The sequence below is a fragment of the Dissoconium aciculare genome, assembly GCF_010015565.1.
Source record: "Dissoconium aciculare CBS 342.82 unplaced genomic scaffold K489scaffold_14, whole genome shotgun sequence".
Classification (NCBI taxonomy): domain Eukaryota; kingdom Fungi; phylum Ascomycota; class Dothideomycetes; order Mycosphaerellales; family Dissoconiaceae; genus Dissoconium; species Dissoconium aciculare.
In genome coordinates, this window is record NW_022984964.1 from 744,752 (window position 1) to 768,228 (window position 23,477).

Consider the following 23,477-nt stretch of genomic DNA (forward strand, 5'->3'; position numbering starts at 1 on the left):
GGCGCCTTTAGCAGCCCGTCCCCTGCCAGTCAAATGCGCCGATGCGGGGCGCCACTGAAGCGAAGCTCGCCCACATGTCCTTCATTCAGGCGTATTGTTTACATCAGGATAAGACATCTATATTAACAATGAAAATTCCAGCCGCCATAGAACATGAGGTAGCTGTGCTTTTCCACCGGCATGAAAGCATTGGGCATGTTCCAACGGCATTATTCAGCAGATTCATGGGCACTGCGATGACGAAGGCTTGAGCCGGGCCGAGCACGCATGGTTATACACTACGGTCAATGCAAACGTGCAGTTCAAACTCTCAAGAATGGCGCAGATCCTGAGGGAGCCGAACTCCAGAGCGAATTTACAATTTCTCCACATGACTCCGCAAATGATAACCACCCTCTCCGAATCTCAGATGATGTTTCTCGGCGCGATGAAGGCTGCAGGACAAGTCGCGGAGACGCCGCTCGCGCAGCTGTACCGGATATACACTTACATACTCATGGATGACCATGAGCAGATAAACTTCCATCTCGAGGCTCTCTGGCAGCAGCCCTGGCGCATTCGCAATATCCCGGACCCACTGGATCCGGAGCCTGAGCGCTACGCTTTCTTGGCCTGCACTGCTGCGCTTGTGTGTCGGCTGTTCAATGAAAAGATAAATGCGGGAATGCATCGTCCGAACGCGGCAAGACTCGGCTGGTGGAAGTTTAGAAGGTCAAAGTTTGAAGAGGCAGGTCGTGAGAAGGCGCCAGCATGGGCAGAGCGTGTCCCGCCTCTTGAGGAGACGCTCACGATATGTCAATTTGATTGCAAGTATCAGCGCATCACGCTTGAAAGTTTTGATGATTTCAGAGCCTCGCCGGAGTTCGCGAAGAAAAACATTTTGCTTACAAGCGCGAACATCGACTTCATGAGGAATCTTGATGATCCATAAAGCTCGATGGCGTAGTCGTCCATTGATCTCCCCAAGATTGCGAACTGAACCCCGTAAGCTGTGAGTTGTGAGGTGCAAAATAGGGGCATAGTGTCATTGTATTCTCGTTGAAAGCGAGACGTGACTTCGCTCACTTAGAGCAAGCTCTTGAGAGGCCATCGTCTTCCGGAATGGCGATTTAGAACGCACTTTAATCTTTTTGGAGGTCATCCACTATATCGTCGGCGCTCAAGCAAACCACGCGATCGTCTATCCAAGGGCACGTTCGTTGGGCTGATGATCGGAATGGCGCACAAGCGGGCATCAGCGCCAAGGGTACGGTCATCTCTCTACCCGCCCACATGTCAGATATTTCATTGTGGTACATTCGTCGCTTCGAACACTAAATAACTCGCTTTAAGAACTAAAATGGGTGTTCGCATATCAAGATGTGTGAAAAGGTGAATGATATTGGAACCTCCAAGCGCTGGAGGTTCAGGTTTGGGAAATTGCGCGGGCTTACTAATGACCAGAGAACGAGAAGCGAATCGACACATGCAAGTGTGCTTTGTCATCATCAATCATGAAAAGGACCCCGTGACACAATCGAGAGAACTTGTCGACCAGCGAGATTTAACACGCAGCTGGGATCTGTCGGCGATGATTGGGCACGCAAGAAGAACACAAAGAAGATGGACATGGGTGGCTACATGTTTCTGTGGCTTGCCGACCGACGTTCCCCATGAAAGATCATCGCATCCTTCTCTCTCACTTGTGGTGAAGTAGTGAGCGCATTCCCCCCATGTTGCACTACTAATATGACGATACTTCCGGGCATGAAGACCTCATTTGCGACATTGTGATTATGTAAGCTAATCGATGCCGCCCGTGTCGTTCATGTAGGTGTTTGCCGTCAACGTGGCTGTGTAGAGACTCTGAGTCTTCATGCAGATGAGGGGAGCCAATCATGGCTGTAGCTTTCTGCAATATGAGCACTGAATACTCCAAGAGAAAGTAATTCCCAGGAGCCATCATCGTTGGTTTATTTTGTTCACCTTTTACTTTCATCTCAACGGCAGGAGATTCGTGCAGCATGGCACACCCACAGCGCTCTCGGAAATCCGATTCAAAGCATCCTTTGAACTCCGATGCACAGCATCCGCGAAGATCTGATTTACTTAGACGCCGCCGGTTGGATGACGACGAGTACTTGGACGTTTTCCATGAAGATCAACTTTTCGATAAGGATGACGAGGCCCTGAGTAAACCCCTAAAGACGACTACAACTGCGAGGAACCGTGCGCTTGAAAGTGTTCATCACGTATCTGGGACATTCGACTCCGGATACGGAGGCTCTTCATCCTCAAACTGGTCACATCTAGGCAGTATATCCGGGATCTCGTCGCAGTCTGACCATGTTCTTCGAGAATCATCTTGGCGGTATCAGAGCCCTTGGACAAGGCTTGATGACCCTCCATTCCCAGCTTCTGTCGCGGAGTGTGTCCTGGGACCCTCAAATTTTGATGTTATTCACGACACTTCACATATTGAGCCAGTGCTCCCGCCTCCCTCTGCATCCAGCCCAACTCTCTTACCAAGTCGTCACAGTAAAGAATCATCCCAACCGCTTGCAGAGGCACAGACTTTCGAGTCTGTTCGCGAAGACTTCGAGGCTATTCTACGGCAATCTTCCTCTCGCGATGCTAGTCCTAGGCTGAGCATTACTCAATCGGCTCTTCTTGAAGGCAGCAGCACAAGCCTAGCCCGGGCACTCGAAAGACGCTTTCGAAAAGTAGCATCAGGTGCTTGGTCATGGCTCAATGAGCTTGCCGAAATGGGCTATGATAGTCAAGAGATGGCTCAACTTCTTATTGAACAGCATGAACAATCACCGCTGCTGCCTTTTGATCCATGGACAGGAGAACATCGACTACCCGACGCCAAATTTCACACGCAGAACTGCACTCATTGCCACGCGGATGTCTTGAGTTCTCCAGGTACTGTCGTTGGCAAAGCTTCGTATGAACCAGATGACATTGTGTTAAATGAATTCACTGGTCTACGCAGTGCGCACACAGGTTCCGAGCGGAGTACTCAAAGAAAGCTGTCACATGACTATCCCCTCGACCATGAGCCAGCTAACATAGTCGATGGTGCTATCGAGTGCGACCATGGCCTTTCCGGGGCCACTGAAAGCGAACAGCGAGTTGCGACACTTTCCAAGCAGTCGCCGGCTGTACTGATGCTTCAGTCCATCCAATCGGTCCATGACAAGAATAGCAGCGATCTGCACAGGGATACCATTAATTCCCCAGGCCAAGCTTATACTCCATCCACGGGACCGTCTTTCGTCCATGATAATCAGGAGCGACCGGAGCCAGCTGCCATGGATATTTCGTCTTTACGCCGTGTAGTCGCTTCTCTTTGTGGCCTGGCAGGTATCGATCCTCAAATACTGCCGGAAGTTCGCCTAACAAATGGTGTTGTTGACTTTGGGCGGTCTCACGTGTCACTCGCTTTCAGTAAATATGGCATATACGAAGCGTCGTTTGTAAGTACCATTGCAACAGCCTTGGAGCGGCTTTGTACAGCGATCTCGATTGTGCAACAAGCTGGAGGATGCTGCGATCGATTCACAGCACTCTACCTCAGACCCTTGCAGAATGTACTGGAATTATGCACAATCAGCATCGAAGATGTGATTCGGCTGAAGCAGCAGTTCAATATCGATATTCGTCGCTCCTCACAATATGCCGTGTACGACGAACAAGCATATCAGACCAGTGCTGGGATTGCTCAGCAGATCCTTAAGCCCCTCGCAGAATGGGATTCACGAAGTATCTATTATTCTTCGATGTTCGGATTGAGGGAACTCCACACGATTGCTTTGGTAACTCAGCTCCTCAATGTTGCATTCGTTGCTTACCTGCAGGGTCATTGCGGGAGTCTTGATCTCTTTTTTCTCGAAGAACAGCTTTCCAGCATGAAACTTTGCGGTGAGCGCTCAACCGCTTATCTCGCACACATATCTGTCTCTGTCGAGGAGCTTACATGCTTAAGCTCGATGCTCGAAGGCAGCTGTGTGATAGCTTTCGAACTGCGGTTTCCATGGGACTCCAGATCTATTGGACCTTACGACGTGTTGGCTTCTGTGGACGATCTCATTGATACCTGGGGGCCTGGGACCATGACCCTACAGCCGCATTGGAGAGATGATAAACCGGAACGTGTCGCGTCCCTGGCGTTGAGGGGTGGTATAATCACGTGTTGCCCCGGAGATGAATACCATTGGACAAAATTCGAGGACTTCAGTGAAGATCTCATCAAGGAGGGATGGAACAGGTTCACCAAGATTCGCATTGGCGCACACATCGATGTGAATGTCAATTGCTCCATGGACGAAGCTAACTACCTAGCCATCTCCGCGGGCCGCTGGCAGCAACTCGGGACTAGGCCCGCGTTCTGGAGACATCAGGAAAAACAGATGGGTCTGCAAGGTGGACAATACGTGAATGTGGTGTACAATTCCACTATGAACAAGGTGCCGGGCATATCACTAAAGGTGCAGCTAATCGCCAACCTTCAAAAAAGAATCGAGTACTACGCATTTCTCAGCGCTTCCTGTGGACTGCAGGTCAGCTTTTGCTCTGGGCTAGCAAGAAGAATCTCAATGCGAGAACTCCTTGCTGATCTATTACCGATATTTATTCATCGACAAGCTGCTGTGCCGGAGTCTTGGCATAAACTTGTCGGCCATTACGATGTTATTCAGAACCTATCGTCTGACGATTTTTCTGTCTGCCAGGCTATGTTCTGCCGTATGAGTGAATCTGACCCTGCTTGCTTTGAAAGCTTTTGGAGCTTAGCTTTGGAGCTTGTGAAATCGTTAGAATTCACAGGTCTGCAGCCAACAGGCGATGATTTCGTGCTTGGATTCGTGCCCACTGATGCTAGTGAGCCTCTTTTACAGATTCCATTCCGGACCAGGGGGAACAATCTCTGGCTCAAAGTCCTTCGTGACTCAGATTCATGTGCCACTTTTGCTTATATAACTCCCAATTGCCTGCAAATGGGTGGACACGGGTGCCGCAACCTTACGCAGTCCTGGCAGGGACAGATACATTTTCTGCAAACTAACGTGGAGCGGCAACTCACCGGTCTTTCGACCTGTACTGTCCCAGCCGACAATTGGTATCTGAAAGACAAGGAAACGCATTTTTTCCGCGCCAAGGATGACGACAAGGAAATTGTCCTTTCTGCCACCGTTGTACGCTCCGCAGCGATTCCCGAACCACGCCTCCTTGTGAAGGAGAGCAAGATTCCCCTACATATCATTACCCGGATGTTCCGTCGTCAAGACCAACGCTACTTGCAGGAGAAGCTTACTGCGAGACATGGCGCTCAGCGAGCATTCATCACCAGTTCATTGGAGGCCGCGCCTTGGTTCACATGATTACCCGGCTTGAAATCTCATGCCTATATTCAAAAGATGCTTCGCGCATCTGGGGCTGCAAAATATCACATTGCCTTTCACAATCACTTCGCTCGCAAAATCTCACAATCAATTTTGCGCACTCGATACCTGTGTATAGAAGTTTCTCGCCGCACTTCACATTACCTCTTCCCTCTTTGTCGTCTTCTACGTTCTGCTGCCTCCGCAATCGATGCACAATCAATGCAGACCCCATGATATATAAGCGACTTTGCACATGAACTTACGTCAACGCAAAATCACGCAGTCCAAACGCAGGGCCCTGATCGGTGGTCTAAACGCCAGAAAAGGTGTACATCATACAACAATACGATATACCGTAAATTTTGTTGTGCCAGATGCGGAAAATTTAAAGAAAATATTGCCGTACCGCGCACGAACAGGGTCGTAACAACTCATGCCTTAATGCCGAATTGTCGTTGGCAGATGCAATGAACAAACAAAGCTCGTAGAATGACACTAGCAGAAGTAAAGAAACATTTTTCGTCATCTTCAATCAATGCAGACAACTCCCAAAATCAAACTCTCGGCGGCGGTCTTCTCTCCTTCTCATCGCCCGCTCAGATCGCAAACTTCGCACATACCACTCATTCCTATCAGTACAAAGCACACGTCCACACCTCCTCCAAATCGCCCCTCACTCCGACTTCATCCTCTTGTTCTGCCCCTGCTGCATCCCAAATGCACCCTGTTGCTGCTGTTGCTGACCCTGCTGTTGCCCACCCTGCTGCATCATGGCCGGGTTGAAGCCCGCCGCACCACCGAACGCACCCCACCCACCTCTCCCAGCGCCCGCGCCAGCATTCATCATTCCGCCCATGCCCATACCTCCACGGCCCATCATTCCGGCGCCGCGACCCATCATCCCCGCCGCGCCGCCGCGTTGCTGTGCGGCCATCATGTTGGCGAATCCGCCCATTTGCTGGGCAGCTGCCATGTTGTTCATCATGCCCATCATAGGATTCATGGCGGGGTTGAAGCCGTTCATGGCGGCCATGGGATTCATGCCACCCCAGGCGCCGACGCCGCCGGCAGCCGCTTGGGGGTTTATGCCGGCGTTGGTGTGGTTGGTGTGGTTTTGGAAACCGCCGCGGTTGTTCTGGAAGCCACCCCGGTTGTTCTGGAAACCGCCGCCGCGGGTGTTATTGTATCCTCCTCGGTTTTGGAAGTTGTTGTTGTAGCCGCCGCGCGCATTGTTGGTGTTAGAGCTGTTGTATGCGCCGCTGTTGTTGTTGTAGTCCTTCTTTCCGGCGGCGCCTCCATCGCGGCCCTTGAAGGGGTTGTTCACAGCACAATATGTCACAGTGAAGGGATTGGCACGTTGGGCAGGTGTGGGAGTTGAGCCGTCTTTCTTCGCACCGTCGTTGTTCTTCACGCGCTCAATCTCGGCTTTGGTGGCACTGGCGGCACGTGGAGAAGCAAATTCCAGATATGCCTCGCCTCGGCTCTTGCCGTTGATCTTATGTTCGCCAAAGGTGATTTCACGGAGCTCACCTTCGACACCAGCACGGGCACAGAAGGCTCGCACGTCTTCTTCGGTGGTCCACCAATGTAATTCCGCCAGTCGCAATGCGGGCATTGCTCCTGGCTCGGTTGCGGAGTTTTGTAGACTGTTCGGTTGTGACGGTGTTGAGATCTGTTGCGCCTGTCCCGACTCTTCTTCATACTCTTGTGCTTTTCGTTTTGTGCCTTGGGGCGCTGTTGGTGGCTGCTGTGGTGTTGCATTGGCATTTGATGGCTTGTCCGTCACCGGTTGTGGGTTATTGAGTTCGTCATCATCAAAGATCAAGTCATCGCCATCTTGGTTATTTTGCTGTGCTTGGTCTTGAGCGTCATCGCCGTAGATGTCAATGTCGAATGTGTCGTCTTCGGCCATTGTGAAGGTTGTGCAAGTGTCGTGAATTCAAGCTATGATAGCGTTCGTCGTTTCCGTTCGTCCAGTCGGGCAGGTTGCCGAGCGTGACGTCAAGTTCGTGAGAGCAGAAGCGATCAGAAGACAGTAAATAGTCCCTTGTTGGGAAGAGTTTGTTCTTCGCTTATGTACACGACGCAGATCAAGCTCTGCGAGAACAGAGAGCCGCAGTGACTGGAGCGATTGTACAATTTTGGATCAGCGATGGCCGCTTTCCTTGAATGGCAAAACGCCACTTTTCTTTGGATGGGTTGATCTCCCGGAATCAAAATTGAGTACAGATGTGAGGACGTCTTTCCTTTGGCACAATCAAGCACAATGAAAAATCGTAGAACCGTCGAAAGTGGTAAAAGTAGAAATACAAAAGCACAGTAGAGATGCCCTTGCGAGTCAAACCCTGAGTCCTTCAATACACGCCAATCTCTTTCACCAGAATAGTGAGACTCTAGTATTCTCCAAGGATGCTCGCAATGTTTCGATGTTGGTGACGGGCGGTGCTCGTGGCTACTACTCGATTGCTTTAGCAAAGATCGAGGTATCGGTGAGGCGAGGATGAGTCTGACAATCTAGTTATGTCATGTCAATCACTGTGGAAAACGATGATCGGAAATAAGGTGGTCTTACCAAAGTTGTGTATGTTTGATGGAAAGAAGTTCATTGTCAGTAAAGTTCCAGGTGCAATGCCGGAAGCAGGGTGCGGGCCAAGCCGAGACTGCGTGACGCGGAGTCATGTGCCCTGGTCTCGTAAGGAGCAAATTCGCAGCAAAAGAACGAACGAGACACCTCTGAGCACGTTGCGCGCCAAAATGACGGACAGTTTTCTTATCCATTCCATGTTACAATACAGCTTTCGAAGGTCAAGGGTTGCCTCGAGATTCGATCTAACAAACGATCCAGACATCATTCCGCTGGGTATTCATCAAAGACTGCCGCGCATTCAATATGACAAGATCTTAGTAGATTGCTCCACATTTCGGTCGCAACTCTCGTGTGATCCTTGCTGTGTACTTTTTCACTTTTGCCGGAATGGTCGCCATAGGTCTTTCGCCTTGATACGTCATACTCTGCGTTCCTTCGACGTCCCAGGCAAGACTACAGTATTCGGTGAGTATCATCATTATCACAGCTTAACACGCAGTGTCGAACAGACCAAATGCAGTCACCAATTCTCAGGCTGTCACATATGTTTTCGTGTAGATTGTCTCGCTATGCCGAAGATTGAGAGCCTGGGCGAGTAAAAGACTTCACGGCGCTGGTCCACTGAAAATCCGAAATATTCATTTATGAGCGGCGCAATGATTTTCGAGAGGAACTTCCATCGCCCGAGTGCTCTTGGTCTGCCGAGACTGATCTGTTGTGCTTATCTACCTCAAAGCTTGATTTTTAAGGCATTCTTTCGACCGTCGTTATTGCTGCTCGACGGAAGTCTCCGTGTCAAGGAATGTTTGCTTCAGCTTTGATTCCTCGCCTTGCGGAACAACGCCCTGAAGGTCGATAATTTAGAGCGAGTTGAGATGCTCTCTTTCGTCTGTTGCATTTGCTGTTGTATCGTATTTGATAATTCGGAGTCTGACGAGACGCTCTCCGTCGTCCTTTCAGTTACTCTTCGTACCGTTGACTCGTCCTCCACTTCCTGAACTATCCGCCATTGCTTCTGCAACAGATATCAGTTCAAGCTTCGATATCATGGACGATTGGACTTACACTCTTCAGCTGAGGAATCTCTAGCTCGGCTACAATCTCCCGAACTTTGATGTCCATTTGCGACTCCCAATCATAGATTGGAATTCGTTTCTGGCCAGTCTGAAGATAAGATTCCGAAGGTGTCGTAATCCAACAGATATTGTACAATCTGTTATCGACAAATTCCCGATACAATGATTTGACGTGGGGCATTATGTCTCTTCCGGTCAATGTCGCTTGATGAATAAGGATATTGAAAGCGATCCATCGGGCCACGCGGTCGCTGTCTTCGAGCCGCGCAGCTACTTGCGATACAACAGCGCGAGGTAGATATGTTCGGCCTTCGACCGCGGCAAGCGCATGCTGACGAACACGATCATCGCTGTTATCGAAGTGCTTCGCAATCTCCGTCAGAACCACTTCCGACAATGCAGCCTGCCGAGAGAGCGCTTCCCCTGGGGCCGACTGAATCTCACTTTTGAATTCGTCGAGACAAGCCGCTATGTGCACCAGAATTGGTTCGGGCAACTTCGATTCATCCGCGAGTGCTTCAAGGGCGGCGAGTTTGTTTTTGGGATCCGTTCCTCTGAGCTGCGCCACGATGTCTGAGACAAATGACTTTGACCCTTTGACCCTTTCAACTTGCGCCGCTATCTGCGATCGAGAATAATCGGAATATAGTGCCTTGGTGCTGCGGAGGGTCTGCATGACGGCTATTCGGACCACTGCTTCTCTGTCCTGTAGTCTGTCTAATATTCGCGAAACTGTCGCTTGAGACAGCTGCTCTCTTTTACTGAGGGCCTCTAGAACCTGCACTCGGACTAAAACATGCTCATCTTCGAGCAGCGCGACTATGTGCGTTGAAATCCTCTCCGGCAGTGCTGTCCGAGCGCTGAGCATTTTGATCGCTTCTATACGGACTATAATTGCTTCGTGTTGAAGCAGTGTGGCAACCTGCAGCAAAGATGCCTCTGGTAGCGCTGTCTGACCAGCGAGAACCTTTATCGCGCATGTCTGGACTTCTGGCCTGCAATTTTTCAGTCGGGCGGTAGTCTGAGATACGATTTTATCTGGCAGAACTTCCTGTTTTCTGAGCTTTTTCATCGCCGCCGTGCGGACTATCTCATCATCATCTTCAAGTTTCGCAGCCATGTCCAATAGAAAAGCCTCTGGTAGCGCATTTCGAGCGGCGAGAACACTTTCCACCGTGTTCCGGACGTAGGGATTTTCATCTCCAAGACGAGCGACTATTTGTCTGGAAATAGTATCTGATAGTGGTTTTTGAGCGTCGAGAGTCCATACTGCCTCCTGCCGGACCAAGTCAGATTCATCCTCAAGCCGTGCAACTATTTTCTCGAGGATGTCATGTGATAATAATTTTTGAGCTTTGAGAGCTCCCACTACAGTCTCTCGGACTACGTAAGATTTGTCTTCAAGCCGCGTAACTATATATCCGAGCAAAGTCTCTGGTAAATTTCGCTGAAGATCAAGGATGTTTGCCAACGCTTCCTGTACCTCCCAATCTTCATCTTCAATCTGTGCGACTACTCGCAATAGAACTTCCTCGGAAAGCACGTCTTGTTGGTATAGAACGCGCATGGCGGCAGCCCTAGTTTCACTCTCGCCAGCATGCATTCGAGCAACAACCTGCGAGATGATCGCTTTTGGCAGCATGCTCTGACTTTCAAGCGCGTTCAACGCGTACTCGGCCATCGAATCGAGCGTCAGCCAGGATGAGAGAAGATTAATTACTTGAGATGGCATTCGCTCTCGTTCTTGGATGCCACGCATACACGTCCACATGATGTCAGTGTCTCTGAGTCGAGTGTCTTGTAGCACGGCGAGTAGCACTCGTGAGGAAAGCTCTGATTCCCTGATCATGGAGACACCGTGGGGGAAGCGATAGTTTCTGCATTCCCAGAAAAGCCAGTCCACGAAGTGATTCTCGAGCTTTATCTGCCATGATGCAGGTCTGGACGTTTGTATAGCTTGGTGAGGCGGTTCTGTCACCTCACTCAGTAAGTGTATGACGAGACGCTGGTGCATTCGCCCAAGCATATCGCGCGGCTCTTGCTCGATCGCCTCAAAGAACTCTTCCGCTCTCCCTTCTGCGTCCAGCAGACCAGCAACGAAGCGCCAAAAGATGTTGTACCTGGTCATGTACTTATACTCTTGCAGATACTGGACTGCTATGATGCTAGGACTATTGCTATCTTGAAAACCGAGGACCAAGGTCGATGAAGGACTTTCCAGCCATTGCCGGACGAAGTATCGAGCGGCAAAATACTCCTGGTACGTCAGGTGTAGGAAGTGGTAGTTTCGGTCGGGCTCTGATCCTAAACCGGAGGTCCGAAGAAAGGAGATACAGGGAAGTGTCTTGCCGGGTATAAGTTTCGGTGTGAAGGGGCGAAAAGCTGCTTGCTGTGTTGCCGGAGCGAATTCGATGGAATCATTGTGAAGCCCCGCGAAGGCTAGTCTTTCGAGAACAGAGATCTCGCCAGCTACGAAAGCTTCGACACCTTGACGACCGCAAGATTCAATCTCCGACTTTGTCAAGGACGCTCCATCGTGGGCTTTGCTCAAGCGCAGAACATCCTTCATCCATAATCGTTGCTCGATCGCTCTGTAAATTCCGGTCATGGTAGTGAGGTTTGCGGCAAGGCCACGATCTTCGTCCCAGACATAGCAAAGAGCGTCGAGCTGAACGGGGATACGAACAAGATCTTGTACAAGTGTGTGATCTTGGAGGAAGGATTTGATCTGGTTAGAAGTCTCGGGTTTGTCGGGGAACGTCTTCTTGAGGTACTCATCCACTTGACCAGGATAGAATCCGATAGTCTCTAGCTCTAGGTCAGGAACCAGAGCTGATCGGAGGCTGATGTGGGGCCGAGAGGTGACGATAATGTTCCTTTGACTCAGCAGCCTTGCAAGAAAATCGGAGAGTAGTGTTTCCTGGCCAAGAAGACCAGAAACTTCGTCCAGACCATCGAGGATGAAAAGAGTTCTGCCATTCGGGATTGCTTTTGCTAGCACTCGGGCAAGCAGTCTCCCGTCATCTTCATCGTGGGAGAAGTACTCATAGAAGAATAAGCTCTCCAGATTGTGAACCTTTCCATCAAGTATCTTCAGTTTCCGAAGACGCACCCAGAGCACGCGGTCGAACAGAGCCTTCCACATGGCGTGCCGCGTACACTCGAAGACGATTTTCTTGCACAATGTAGTCTTGCCAACACCAGCACGACCTCTGATCAGGATACGTCTGGGGATCAATTTATTCTTGGATCCCCCGCGTGGCCTGAATATCTCATTCAATTCGACCTGCACTGCTTTATCCGGTGTCTCTACTTTCAGGCGCTGGCTGAGTGAGAAAGCCGACTCCGTTGATGCACTGCCTGCTAGATTGCTTTGGGAATTCCGTTGCTCGATCATGGCAAGATTAATGTAGCACTGCTCCATTGACAATAGCTCGCCAGAAACTCGCTCAATTTGTAGCTTTGCCTCGGTGTAGTGATTTTCATATATCCATTTCTCAGCTTGTTGCAGCGGACTCCCTTCACGAATAATCTGAAGAAAATCCTGGACCTTGCCAGCAACCTTCTGATAATCAGGGCATCCTGGATTTTCCAATTTGTTGGTTAAGACGTGAGGTCGGTCGAGAGGCAACGGGAATCCTACGATCAGTGGGTTTGCGGAACGAAAGTCGACCAACTATTGATCATGAGCTGAGCTAGACTGGACAGAATATGCTGCATGAAACCTACCACTTCTTCTTGGCTCCATGCGGCGGGAAGCTGTGGAAATAACTTTCTTGGAAGACTAGTCGTGCGGGTTTCATAGAATGTGAAGATGTGAAAGTCGGGATCCTTGTCGAGTTGTGTAAATTGTCTCATGAGTTTGTTGAGGTCGAAATCTGGACTTCTCGCCATTTTCAAGAGTGGGTTCAATTGCTGGCCCCGGAGCAAAGCCCACGATTTAAGTCCAGGTTCTGCCCACAAGGCAACCTTTTCAAACGATGTACCCTCAAATGGAGTAGCAAGGAAGATGGCGCCACGTGTGGCTTTTCTAACATGGTGGTAGTCGCTTCGTTGACCGTCAGCATCCACAAGCGCCTTGGTCAATATGATGCCTCCGAGACAGGAAGCTATAAATATGATGGGACGATCATCTCTGGCCTTGTTCTTGGTCGGAGATCGCCTGTGAATGCCGTCCAAAAGACCCAGGGCGATCTCATCAATGGTGCTCTGCACCAAGTTTCCTGGCTGGAACAACTCGGCAGGCCAATCACACGTAAATATTCTGGCACGTCCAACCACAGATGGCAACATGTGTAAATATTTGAGCCAATTGACATCTCGAGATTTGTGGTCATCACTGGCTGATGACTCGGTTTGAGTCGAGCGCGGCGATTTCCATGTCCATGTGTCGGGCGACTTGGTGTCAAGACCATGAACGGCGATGATATCTATATCCGTTTCCACCTCGTCACTGTCAGGATAGACTTGTAACAGGCGGACCCCTCTCGAGGTCTGCGCGGAGGCCGAAGCCATCTCCGTTTCAATGCTCAAACTAGTTCTGCGCGATGTGAAAGAATGTTGCTGTCATCTCTCAAAGTTCTGCGACACAGCTCGCCATCCGTCGGAGGTCGTTGCGCTCCTGTTGACCGGTGCATATGAGATGAGCTTGCTGCGGCTGAGCTTGGCCGCAGCGCCACAAATGCACGCCTGCATCCAATCATGGTGTCGTCACAAGTATCTCCTTCACGCAGCGACATGGCCCTGTCGTCATCCGAAAGCAACCTCTGCGCAGATAGAATTGCCAAATCTTTGAGTTTTCGCATTGCTTTATGAAGGAGTTGGAGGGGCGGTGAGATGATTGGATTCTGCCCCGGAGACGCTCACTCACAAAGACATCTCAATGGCTCCCCGACCAGGCTCGGCGCTTTGGTTCGCGCCATCGACAGCCCCATCAGGCTTAGGGTTACCACTGTTCGGCACACAACGACGAGTTGCTCGAACATCAATTGCAGGCATTCGTATGCTAGGTTATTACTGTATCAAACTCCACATCGTTGTTAACGACGTTTAAGGCGGTCTCATCAGCCGTAATGCTTACATGCCGTACTATCCGTGGCACCGGTGCAAAAGTAAGCCCGAATCGTACGCCTTCCCAGCTGACAATGGAACTCCTGCATACAATATATTTGGAAGCCCTTGCATTCGAGTCCGACTCTCCTGCAGGGAGGTTCCGGTCTGCAGTACGACAACAGATTGAACTACGGGGCTCGAAACATTTTAACAAAGGATTTGCAATAGGATGATATGAATTCACAGCCAGAAACTATTCATAACAGTACACGGAACTGGATCATGTACAATCCATCTGACTACTGCATATCTATAGATGCGTGAAAAGTCGTCGTTACAAACTGCTGCCGGCCAACCCGTGAGGATTGCTCAACATGTGAAGACCTATTCACCTTATGAAGAACGCCTCCAAGATGAAGAACCCTCCGACACGATTTACGCAATAATGAATGTACATTCCAACCAAAAAGGCAGGCAGGTATCGGCGCCGAGATCCGAGACCCGATGGACCCGCCCGTAGCGCTTCTTGTTCAACGCGCTCGGAGGACGGGAAGTCGTTCAATCCGCGCCGGGCGCGTGCGGAGACGTGTTTTGAGTGAATGATTTGGCATGAAGGCGTATCTTATCCTCAGCAGCCAGGGAGAGAATTACGTGTGTCAATCAATCCCTTGTAACACGGTGGTCGCACGCATCGGATTACACATCACCAAAAGGGCCGCGGGCGTGGTGTCCAGAATGTGGAGGAGGACCGGCCGGCTGGCTGCCCGAGTGGGCCTTTTGTGTCCGCCTGATGATAAATACCTAGATACCTTACTGTTTGGTCCCCACGCCTTTCCAAGGATCATGGCGTATGGATCTTGGCATGGTTCGCCTGATCATCTTCATCACGCCGTGCGTTCGCTGAACACGACGATAAGAAATCAATGTATAGTAGCCACGATGCTGCAGCATGCGCAGCAGTCTTGAGGCAAGGTGTGAGGAACCGGCGCATTCCAAGGGATATGTCTGGTTGGAAATGTGGGTTTCTGTGCATCGTTATCACATGTATTTCGGGGAGAGAGGACCTTTCTTTAATAATGTATGCCCGTGGGACAGTTTACATAGGACATGTGTAACGCGTGTAAGATTAAGAAGTCCTTCTCGGACCATATTCGGCCTGAGCAAGCACAGCAAGACGACACATGGCGACATCAATCATTGTCTACCTATCTTGACTACGCACGCGTTCGCCCGAGAATTCCTGTGCGTTATCTGTGGTGGCAACGGTTGACACCGCGGAGAGAAAGAGAAGACCTGCATCGGCCGAATCGGGGGTGCGGAGGTCGTGATCTGCCATTTCCTCCTCTCCTCTCCGCTTCTCTCTCTCCACCCACTGGTGACTCTGTATATGTATCTCTCTCCTCTTTCAGTCAGACAGATCATCGCCTGTATCATGTAACTAAAGCAATGCATGATACTGGAAGAGATACACATTGTATTACCCACAGTGTGCAATGCCTCGATGCAGGTGGAGTACCGATCATATTTGATAATGAAATGAAATCTGGTTGCGTTCAGCAGGCACTAGAACACGTCGTTCCGGCTGACCTCAGATCTCCGCGCCCAGCCAACCAATCATCAATCCTCGGGCAATTGTGGGCGGGAGGTGGCAGCAAAGAAGGAACCATCCATTGTCACCGCCCACCCCGTCCATCCTTGATTCCTCGCCGACTTCATGGTTCAACATCCCTCCAGCTCGTTTGCATGCACATGTCATCCACCTGCGTCGCTTGTACCGTCCGTGAAGAACGAAACAGGGAAAGGGCGGCGACGTTTTATCTCAAGGTTTCAGGTGCCGATGACCCGCTAGACCTCTTTCCCATCAATTCTGATTGTAATTCATTATTTGTTACTATCATCACACATCCGACACCCCCATAGATACAGCGCAGTGTTACCGGCGTGCCGGCGTATTTGTGCCTTCATATCATTTGCCATTTCGGCATCGTCACCGCCGCCGTTATCGTCGTCACCGCTGCGCGCGACTCGCCCCGGTCGCTAAGAAGCACACTACACATCACACTACTCTGTACTAATCCTCCGACTTCTGACAACATCTCAAATACGATCACTTCTTACCATCCCGGCCAAGTTGTTCGATTATAAACGATCGCATACATCCACCAGCACTACTACCACCGCCACGCCCGCTGCCACTGCAGTCGCTTGCATCCTTTCCTATCTCCGATCCGTGCATCCGGGATCAGCTGCATATTGTCCGCATCGACCACGGCTGTCGTACTACCCCCGAAGGATCGTCATCCCAGAGATACACATCCGTTTACCGGCACACTTGTCTACCTCCACTTAGTTGTCCTATCACGCCTGTGCTAGTCAGCAACGACAACAACAACATCGCTACTGCTGCTGATCTTTGGACTTCGACCACACTCCCCACCAACCTAACTATCGTCTCTTGCGCTGTTCGCCGCCATGCTGGAGGTACTCTCATGACGACATAATCGCACCTCAGATCTTCTGAAGATGCTCCACCAGAGTGTGTATCGTTCATCCGTGCGATGCATCACCGATCCCAGCCGGGCACTACCCTTCGAGCACCGATCCCTCCACGACCGCCAGGACTCCCATTACCGCCGCCCATCCCAGCTCCTCGCCGCATCGTGACGGCCAGCCCGTATACTGCCCATGCGTACTCACAACCGCTCTTGCATCACCAGCAGCTGCAAAATCAGCAGGACACATGGCGGCCACCTCATCCGTCCCGCCTGAGCAATGTCCGCTCAGCATCACATCCCACGCTCCCGACCGACTTCATTCCGGCTTCCGATCATGCCCGAGGAGTGAAGCCGTCGGCTTTGATCATTCCACAAAATGCATCACCCATATACGACTCTCCGGATGTACTAAAATCGGAAGACGAGGAAGATGGTGAGGTGGACAGGCCAGCGAAACGAGTTAAGCTCGACGAGGATAACGTCCACCTAGGAGTGATAATTTGCCAAGATGAGGGCGAAGAAGAGGAGTCAGACACACCACACAAAATCATCGCCGGCTCACCTCTACCTCAGATGTCGAAATCGTCGAGTTTGACAATGAACAAGAACGTCCATGTCAATCGCGGCGCAAAGACGTTGAAGAGCCGTCAGGCCCTCGATTTGACACCTCCGACTATGGCTACTCGCATTCCGACTGCTAAACTCGTGGCCGACTTCTCCCCTTGGACTGGTCGTCAACCGGAAGATAACCTGAACGAGACCGTCATCAGGAATGGATATTTCGATAAAGCTCCTGGGCCAAATGCGACAGAGACCACATCGGCCTGTTCCATCATTTGGCCAGGATTGACTCAGAAGAACAGTGTAGCGCTCAGTATGCTCTCAACGGTCTTCGCGAGCGCCATGGAGAAACGTCAACAGTTGGGCAGGCATACCGCCCCTTCGGCGTTCAAGCCTCCTCCACGTGTCACTATCACTGATTCTAAACGAGAAGCTTGGCTGCGCGACCTGGCCAATCCGGCGGTCCCGTTGCGCAAGCAGGCCCGAAATATTCCTTATGGAATTCGAGGCAAGCTATTGATGGAGCAGTGTGCCGCCAAAAACATACCTCTCGCCCGAGCGGTCTGGCTTGCAAAGTGCGTTGGTGCCAACGAATTGCGTGCCTTTCGCCGTAAAGGTGTCGGGAACGGACCTGCTGCGGCTACAGCTGCTGTTATCTCCGGCGAGCTCAAATGGGTTCGAGAATGGACTCTACATGTGCTGCAGTTTCTTGAGAGTGTCATCTCGACCTGTGGGCAAACAGCAGACTGGAAAGCTCGAATGGACTATGCGGTAAGGCTGACTGCGAGTTTCTATGCGGAGCGACTGGTCGAGCGGGAAGTCTTACTCGACTGGCTGGTCACATCACTCCACCCTGATGACAGTCTCTCACCTGCGACGTCCATGAACCGCCTCCCGATTTGGATACTGCTTGTTCAATTATACTGGAAGGATATTATTTTGCGTGGTCGCCGAGGACGAAAATTGGCACATGCTCTATTGGAGAACCTGCGTCGCATCGAGGCTGTGACAGTGCCTGCTACTGCTGCGATGTTTGAGCCACTTCGGACGCGGCTGAAGACCTTGATCACATCACTCGGAGCAGGTCGCGGCGGTAGTTGCCTGATAATCCCGCGGGCATGGCCGAGCTATCATCAATTACTAGCATCATTTCCGGGCTTCCGAAACCTCGTTCTTCGCAACCAACGCCTTTCTTCGCCACTTACCAAGACCGCGACGAACACTCGCTGTGCATTACTGAAGCTCTACACACACCTCGACAGTCTTCCGATCGAACCCGACTTCGTTGTACTACTACCGCAATACTGCGCGTGTTTAGGTGGTGATATTCCTCTCCTTGTCCGCTCATTGCTGGATTGGACCGCTTCAGCTTGTCGTACAGGTCTGACCAGGATTTTCGTCACATATCGATTCATCGCAATGTTACGTCGCGCAGGACTTGATACCGACGCTGCCATCTTGGTTTACCTCCGCACCGAGCGTACGCCAGAGGAGACGAGCATGATGATCACAGTAAATGTCTGGAGAGTCGTGATAGAATTGGTTAAGGACGGCCTCTTCGGGGTGGGCGCCTATCTTCAATGGATCCTCAGCAACGGAGTGTTGAACCGAACCCGGGATCAAAGCGGCGGAGAAGACGATTTGACTCTAGCAACTGGGCTGCTCACAGCTTTGTCGAAGGATGTTTTACCGACGAATCTAGCTGGGACACATCAAATGCTACTCAGAAGGCTGTTGCAGAATATGTCGAGCGAAGCATTTACTATTGCACAGCCTTGTGACATCGAAGCCGCGCTCAAGAGTCATCTCAGCCAGGCTGACCACCAAAACATCTCCATTGAACTCCCGCCTGGTCCTGCCCGCCTCGCCATCGCAACCAGCATCGTCGCTCAAGTCTACAATATCAATAAGGTTCACGACAACTCCGACGAGCATCTCTGGAGATTCCTGGTAGTCTGTCAAGTCCTTGAATCCTGCCTCGACCTTCGCACCCTTGGCGGGCTCCTTCATACGCTGATCCCTTCGAAAAGCATCAGCCCTGGCTTTCTCGCCACCATCGTAGACACAGTCTCATTGCATGCTAGTGCCTTCGCAGCGCTCGGACAGCTGAAACCGCTCGTCGAAGCGCTGATCATACGTTACAGAACATTACGTGCCTCGCAGCCGCTGAACCGAACGCTGGTGATAGCAATGGTGGGACTATTGAAAGACCTGACGACCGACGGTGGAAGCAAAGGCCAGGAAGCCACGAGGAGAGAACTGCATGCCGCACACGCATTGCTGCTTTCCGACTTTGCCCTGTGTGAGGCTGGAGGTGCAGGCTCTGCCGCCTTGACAGCTGTCGCTATGGCTGCAGGAGTATCCGCTACGGTACAGGCTGGGCTATCAAGTGCTTCTGCAGTTTGCTCCCCCGCATCAGACAATCTGCTCAGCGTTGCCAACGTCAATCAGAAAGCTGCCCAAGCACGAGGAATCGAAGCCGGTCAGACCGGAGCAGGCAGCGCAGCGAATCTGGCTGCAGACATTGACGCTGTCTTCGCGAGTGGAAACAGTATGGACGATGCTCTGATGAAACGCGTCTTCGTGCGGATCGCGGCATGTGCTGCACTCAAAGCATCGCCTGAATCGGAAGCGATTCAAGCGAACAGCCCTGTTGAAATATCGAAGACGCCGAAGAACCTGCACCAAAAGTACATCCTTGACCCGCCATTGGCCCAGCCGAGCAAGTTGTGCAACTGGCTTCTCCAACTCCGCCACTCAAATTCATCGACCTTTGATTCCATCGTCAACGAATTCGTGCAGAGTCACGCGACAAAGCCTGCCTCATCGGAACAATTTCTACGCGTCGCGAATGCGCTCGTTGTTAGTGGGTGCACGAGTTTGTCCTCTCTGATAGATCGACTGCTGCAAATATCTCCACCAAATCTACCTGCGTCTACAACAACCGCGGCCGCGCCACTGTTGCAAACTTCGACCGATTTTGACGCGAATGCGGCCAACATCGCAGTGAAGTTATTGGTTTCTCGCGAGAACAGTGCATCGACGGCATTTCCGCTGACTGTCACAGAGACCTACCGCTTTCGTCTTTTGTCCAAACGCTACCGCGGGGCCTTCCGATCACGGCTGCTGGCAATCATCATTGCGGCCACCGCAAGCCCTGAATTCGTGGGCAAGGCGAGTCCTTACCAGTATGAGTCTTCGTCAATACGCGATTTCATGCTAGAATGTGGCTCTGTCGTAATGCCGGCCAATGCATCGATCAATGATGCTTACGGGGTGGCGAAAGAGCGTACAAAGATAAGGAACATGTCACCTCTTGCACAGAAGCAATACTCCACATTATTGAAGGCAATATTGCAGCCAAAGATTTGCTCTTCCGTCACCACCAGCGAATTGGTGCTACAACCAGAAAACATAGTCCGTTCGGCTTCATCTCTGTCGATTACTTTCTCCGCAGAATTCTTAGCTCTACTGCAAGCGTCAATGGACTCCGCCGACGCAACCACAGCTGCCGACACAGCTCTCTCTGACGGAAGCGTCTCTCAGCGCATTCAATCCGCGATCATCGATGCGGTCCGTGCCGGGTCAGATGTCTGGCCTCAGCTCCTACAGTGTGCGGGTACTACGACCGCGCGCAGGATTTATGAGTGGGCGGCGGAACGTACGTTTGCGCTGGTAGCTGATCCGGGCGATTCGACGCCCAGAGATCTTGCCCGTATGTTGGAAACCCTCGATGTTGCATATCACGAATATGGACCTGAGACGTCGGAGGGCCTTACTACGACGGTTGCTGTGATGGTGGGCAAATTGCATGAGCTGGAGGCATTGTTGATCTCGACAAGGAATTCGCATATGGCTTTGGATGCCCTGCAGATACAGCAGCAACAGCGGCAGCAGCACAATATTCGCAATAGCCTTGCGATCATCTCGCATCTCAGCGTGTTGTATTCGCCTGCTGCGAACTCGAACAACGAGATTGGTAACGGCGGCGCTGTCAGTAACGATCCTCTAGCGAAAACCGCAACCATGACAAGCGCGGCTGGAGCTGGAACGATTGGCACGCCGACTAATACGGGAGACGACAATGACTCGACGAGCGCGCAACATCCGCCTATTCTCATTGCGTACCGAGATCTTTTGGCTGCCCTATGTTCCCTGCTGCCGCGTTTGCGCAACCTGCCAAATCTTGGTTCGACGACATCGGACAGGTGTGTTGCTACTGCTGCATCTGGCTCCGACTCGCCTTCTGTGACTACTACGACTGAGCACCTCTTGCAGGACCTCACCCTCCGCAATGGGGCAATGACCACGCCTGACATCGATGTCAAGGAGAACAGCGATGTACCCTTGGTTGACCCAGGAAGTATTAAGGACACTCGGAGTGACCTTCAAGAATCGCTGCTGGATGTCGCGACTTTCCTCTCCGACAACCTTCCCGAGAACCTCCTCGCCACGGTGCCCAGAATGCTTCCGCCCATCGCTCGTGCGGATCCCATGATAAGAGTACTCCTGAGCCCGGATCTCGACAACAGTCTTAACGGAGCAGGCACCCCCGCTACGGGCTTCGCAGGCCTGGTGCTCTCTGTACCTGCCCCTGCCGGGGGTACCAATTCTTCATCTGGCGCAAACGGCAACAACACGTCCACCACCTTTGGCGCGAACAGCAACAGCGGTGCGGGCATCTCCTCGCCTTTGTCTTCGAATTCAGCAGCTTCGTTCTCTTTCCCTCAGAACAGTCCAGCGCAATCGCAGCAACAGCAGCAGCAGATTCAACAAATGCAAATGCAACAGCTCCAGCAACTTACTCAACAACAGCGCGCTATGCAGAAAATGGTCTCGCCAGCAGCCAAAGCAAGACAATCTGCTGGTTCCGGGAATGCTGGAAGCGGTTCCAACGCAGGTTCCATGCAACTACAGCAGCAATATCAAATGCTCCAACAGCATCAACAACAGCAGCGAAGAAACCAAAACTTCCTCCAATCTCCCTCCACGAACAGCAGCAGCAACAACAACAATAAACCTCCTAGCCTAACCCTTACCCGTCCCGACGCCTATTTCTCCTCCACCAATAATAGCAACAACACCCCATCGTCTCCCTCTACAGCCAGCGCTTTCCCGGGCTCCTCCACACCAACGACATCGTCAACAGGAAACGCGTCGGGTCAGCCAGGGACCAAATATCTCCCTTTCACGCTCAAAACTTGGGAGATTATTCCGCCTGTTGCTGGACCGGGCATGGGAGGTACAGAGACGGAGACTAGTCTGGGTCTGGGACTTTTTGCGGCGAGGAGGGTTTGAAGGGTTCTTGGTCATTGAGTCTGGGGGATGTCAGTCATTGTGCAGGGAAGATTGGATCCGGGAAAGAGGAACTTGGTCATCATCAGAGAGGGAAGAAAGAGTGCGAGAATGGAGGTAATACACGTGGACAACACGAAAAGCGGAAAGCATGAGATTGTGAAAAAGGAGAATTAGAAGATCTCGAGATTTGGATCTCACCAAGAAGACTCACAGGGGAGTTTTGTGACCAGGATTGACGGGGATTGATGAAGGGGGCGTTGCATTTGCATTCATATGGCGTTGTTCGGGGAATGTGACCTCTCGCTTGTTGTCAATGATTGGGAGTGTGGAATCCTTGTGGGGCGATTCTTTAATCTATCCTTCGTTGTTTGCAATATTATGATATGGAACTCTACACATTTTACGATTCTTTGCCCCGTTCCGTTTCAAATCAACTCCATATCGTACTTATAGAACGATAAATATACGGTGGTGGCAGCGGCATTATACACTGTGATATCGTACCACATCTACCGGCGCGCGCGTCAGCGGGACTGGTGGATGAGGATGAACACAAGGAACAGAAAATGGGCGGAGGGTAGCCTTTCCTGTTCCGGGGAACTCGGGCACATGAACACAACGCTGTTGAAATAATCATCGTTTGTTTTGTGTATGATTTGCTCTTCTTTTCTCTCTCCCAAACCACGCTTCTGAGAAATATCCGCGGGACTGCTGCGACCTCTGAAATGAATTCGGGAATCAAGAAAGTTGTTATAGATAATAAGATGCATCTGGTTGGAGACCAGAGGGTGTCACATCGGACCACGTTCGAGATCCAGTATCGTTGGGCGTCGAGGAATGCGCAGGTTTGGACCAGGTGATGGCGGCGCCCATAAGTCCCTGATATCACCATTCGAGCCGCGGCGCATCGGTGGTACGATTGAGATCCCAGGTGGTTTGATCACAGTGCCGCTGTTGCGCTCCGTATTTTGGCGCGATGGCGATCTGAAGGAGATTGTCGGTGGCTGGATCACTGCGGTGCCGGGGCGACGCATATCGTAAG

General features: G+C 51.4%; 6 protein-coding genes across 6 annotated transcripts; 3 read left to right on the plus strand and 3 right to left on the minus strand.

Annotated features, from left to right (window-relative positions):
* The first annotated feature begins 110 nt into the window (after positions 1-110).
* On the plus strand, positions 111-1,360 carry K489DRAFT_384241 (uncharacterized protein). Its single transcript, XM_033605814.1, has one exon. It carries the CDS (start codon positions 317-319, stop codon positions 929-931), a length of 615 nt encoding a protein of 204 aa, XP_033456359.1. The 5' UTR covers positions 111-316; the 3' UTR covers positions 932-1,360.
* Positions 1,361-2,003: 643 nt separating this feature from the next.
* On the plus strand, positions 2,004-5,363 carry K489DRAFT_373765 (uncharacterized protein; the record flags this gene model as incomplete). The annotated part of the gene is made up of 1 exon (XM_033603459.1): positions 2,004-5,363. The coding sequence occupies one exon, from the start codon at positions 2,004-2,006 to the stop codon at positions 5,361-5,363; it is 3,360 nt and encodes a 1,119-aa protein (XP_033456360.1).
* Positions 5,364-6,777: 1,414 nt separating this feature from the next.
* K489DRAFT_296488 (uncharacterized protein) lies at positions 6,778-7,089 on the minus strand (the record flags this gene model as incomplete). The annotated part of the gene is made up of 1 exon (XM_033600318.1): positions 6,778-7,089. A coding segment is annotated over one exon (312 nt), but the record flags the coding sequence as incomplete, so codon positions are not given.
* A 1,675-nt stretch (positions 7,090-8,764) lies between these two features.
* Positions 8,765-13,544, minus strand: K489DRAFT_413223 (uncharacterized protein; the record flags this gene model as incomplete). Its single annotated transcript, XM_033608014.1, has 3 exons — positions 8,765-8,968; positions 9,019-12,705; positions 12,759-13,544. The coding sequence occupies 3 exons, from the start codon at positions 13,542-13,544 to the stop codon at positions 8,765-8,767; spliced, it is 4,677 nt and encodes a 1,558-aa protein (XP_033456362.1).
* A 3,542-nt stretch (positions 13,545-17,086) lies between these two features.
* On the plus strand, positions 17,087-17,908 carry K489DRAFT_306392 (uncharacterized protein; the record flags this gene model as incomplete). The annotated part of the gene is made up of 1 exon (XM_033600566.1): positions 17,087-17,908. A coding segment is annotated over one exon (822 nt), but the record flags the coding sequence as incomplete, so codon positions are not given.
* Positions 17,909-22,650: 4,742 nt separating this feature from the next.
* K489DRAFT_79471 (uncharacterized protein) lies at positions 22,651-23,431 on the minus strand. The gene has a single exon (XM_033608928.1). The coding sequence runs from the start codon at positions 23,325-23,327 to the stop codon at positions 22,866-22,868; it is 462 nt and encodes a 153-aa protein (XP_033456364.1). The 5' UTR covers positions 23,328-23,431; the 3' UTR covers positions 22,651-22,865.
* Between the last annotated feature and the right edge of the window lie 46 nt (positions 23,432-23,477).

What these genes read in the sequence shown, in the direction of transcription:
- K489DRAFT_79471 (XM_033608928.1), bottom strand. Translation starts at nt 23,327, where the DNA reads ATGGTGATATCAGGGACTTATGGGCGCCGCCATCACCTGGTCCAAACC.
- K489DRAFT_384241 (XM_033605814.1), top strand. Translation starts at nt 317, where the DNA reads ATGGCGCAGATCCTGAGGGAGCCGAACTCCAGAGCGAATTTACAATTT.